Source organism: Haliaeetus leucocephalus, unplaced genomic scaffold (genome assembly GCF_000737465.1).
Source record: "Haliaeetus leucocephalus isolate CR32 unplaced genomic scaffold, Haliaeetus_leucocephalus-4.0 Scaffold657, whole genome shotgun sequence".
Lineage (NCBI taxonomy): Eukaryota > Metazoa > Chordata > Aves > Accipitriformes > Accipitridae > Haliaeetus > Haliaeetus leucocephalus.
The window spans coordinates 2,833,986-2,834,251 of NW_010973093.1; the positions used below are offsets into that span (position 1 = coordinate 2,833,986).

The 266-nt window shown below is 77.1% G+C and overlaps 1 protein-coding gene across 1 annotated transcript in view; it reads left to right on the forward strand.

The window, feature by feature from the left end:
* The first annotated feature begins 27 nt into the window (after positions 1–27).
* The window catches only part of NARF (nuclear prelamin A recognition factor), a 19,181-nt gene continuing 18,942 nt past the window's right edge, over positions 28–266 (forward strand). Inside the window, exon 1 of the mRNA XM_010579415.1 lies at positions 28–196. Within this exon, the coding sequence (XP_010577717.1) occupies positions 170–196 (27 nt within the window). The 5' untranslated portion in view covers positions 28–169. The remainder of the gene's footprint in view (positions 197–266) is intronic.

Below are 266 nucleotides of genomic sequence, written 5' to 3' on the forward strand. Positions count from 1 at the left end.
CACGGCAACAAAGGGCGGCGGGGAGGGGACAGGAGGGCGGGCTGGCCGCGGCCGCAGCTTGCGTGCGGGGGTTCACCTGCCTGCCCCGCTCTGCTCCTGTCCTGCAGCCCCGGCGGCGAGGACCGCTCGGCAGCCGCGCCGGGGCCGGGGTGCGCCGGCGGGATCGCAAATGAAGTGCGAGAACTGCACCAAAAAGGTGAGCGCGGCGGCGGAGGCGCGGCCGAGCTGGGCCCTGCCCGCGCCCCTCGGCCGGGGGACGTCGCCTC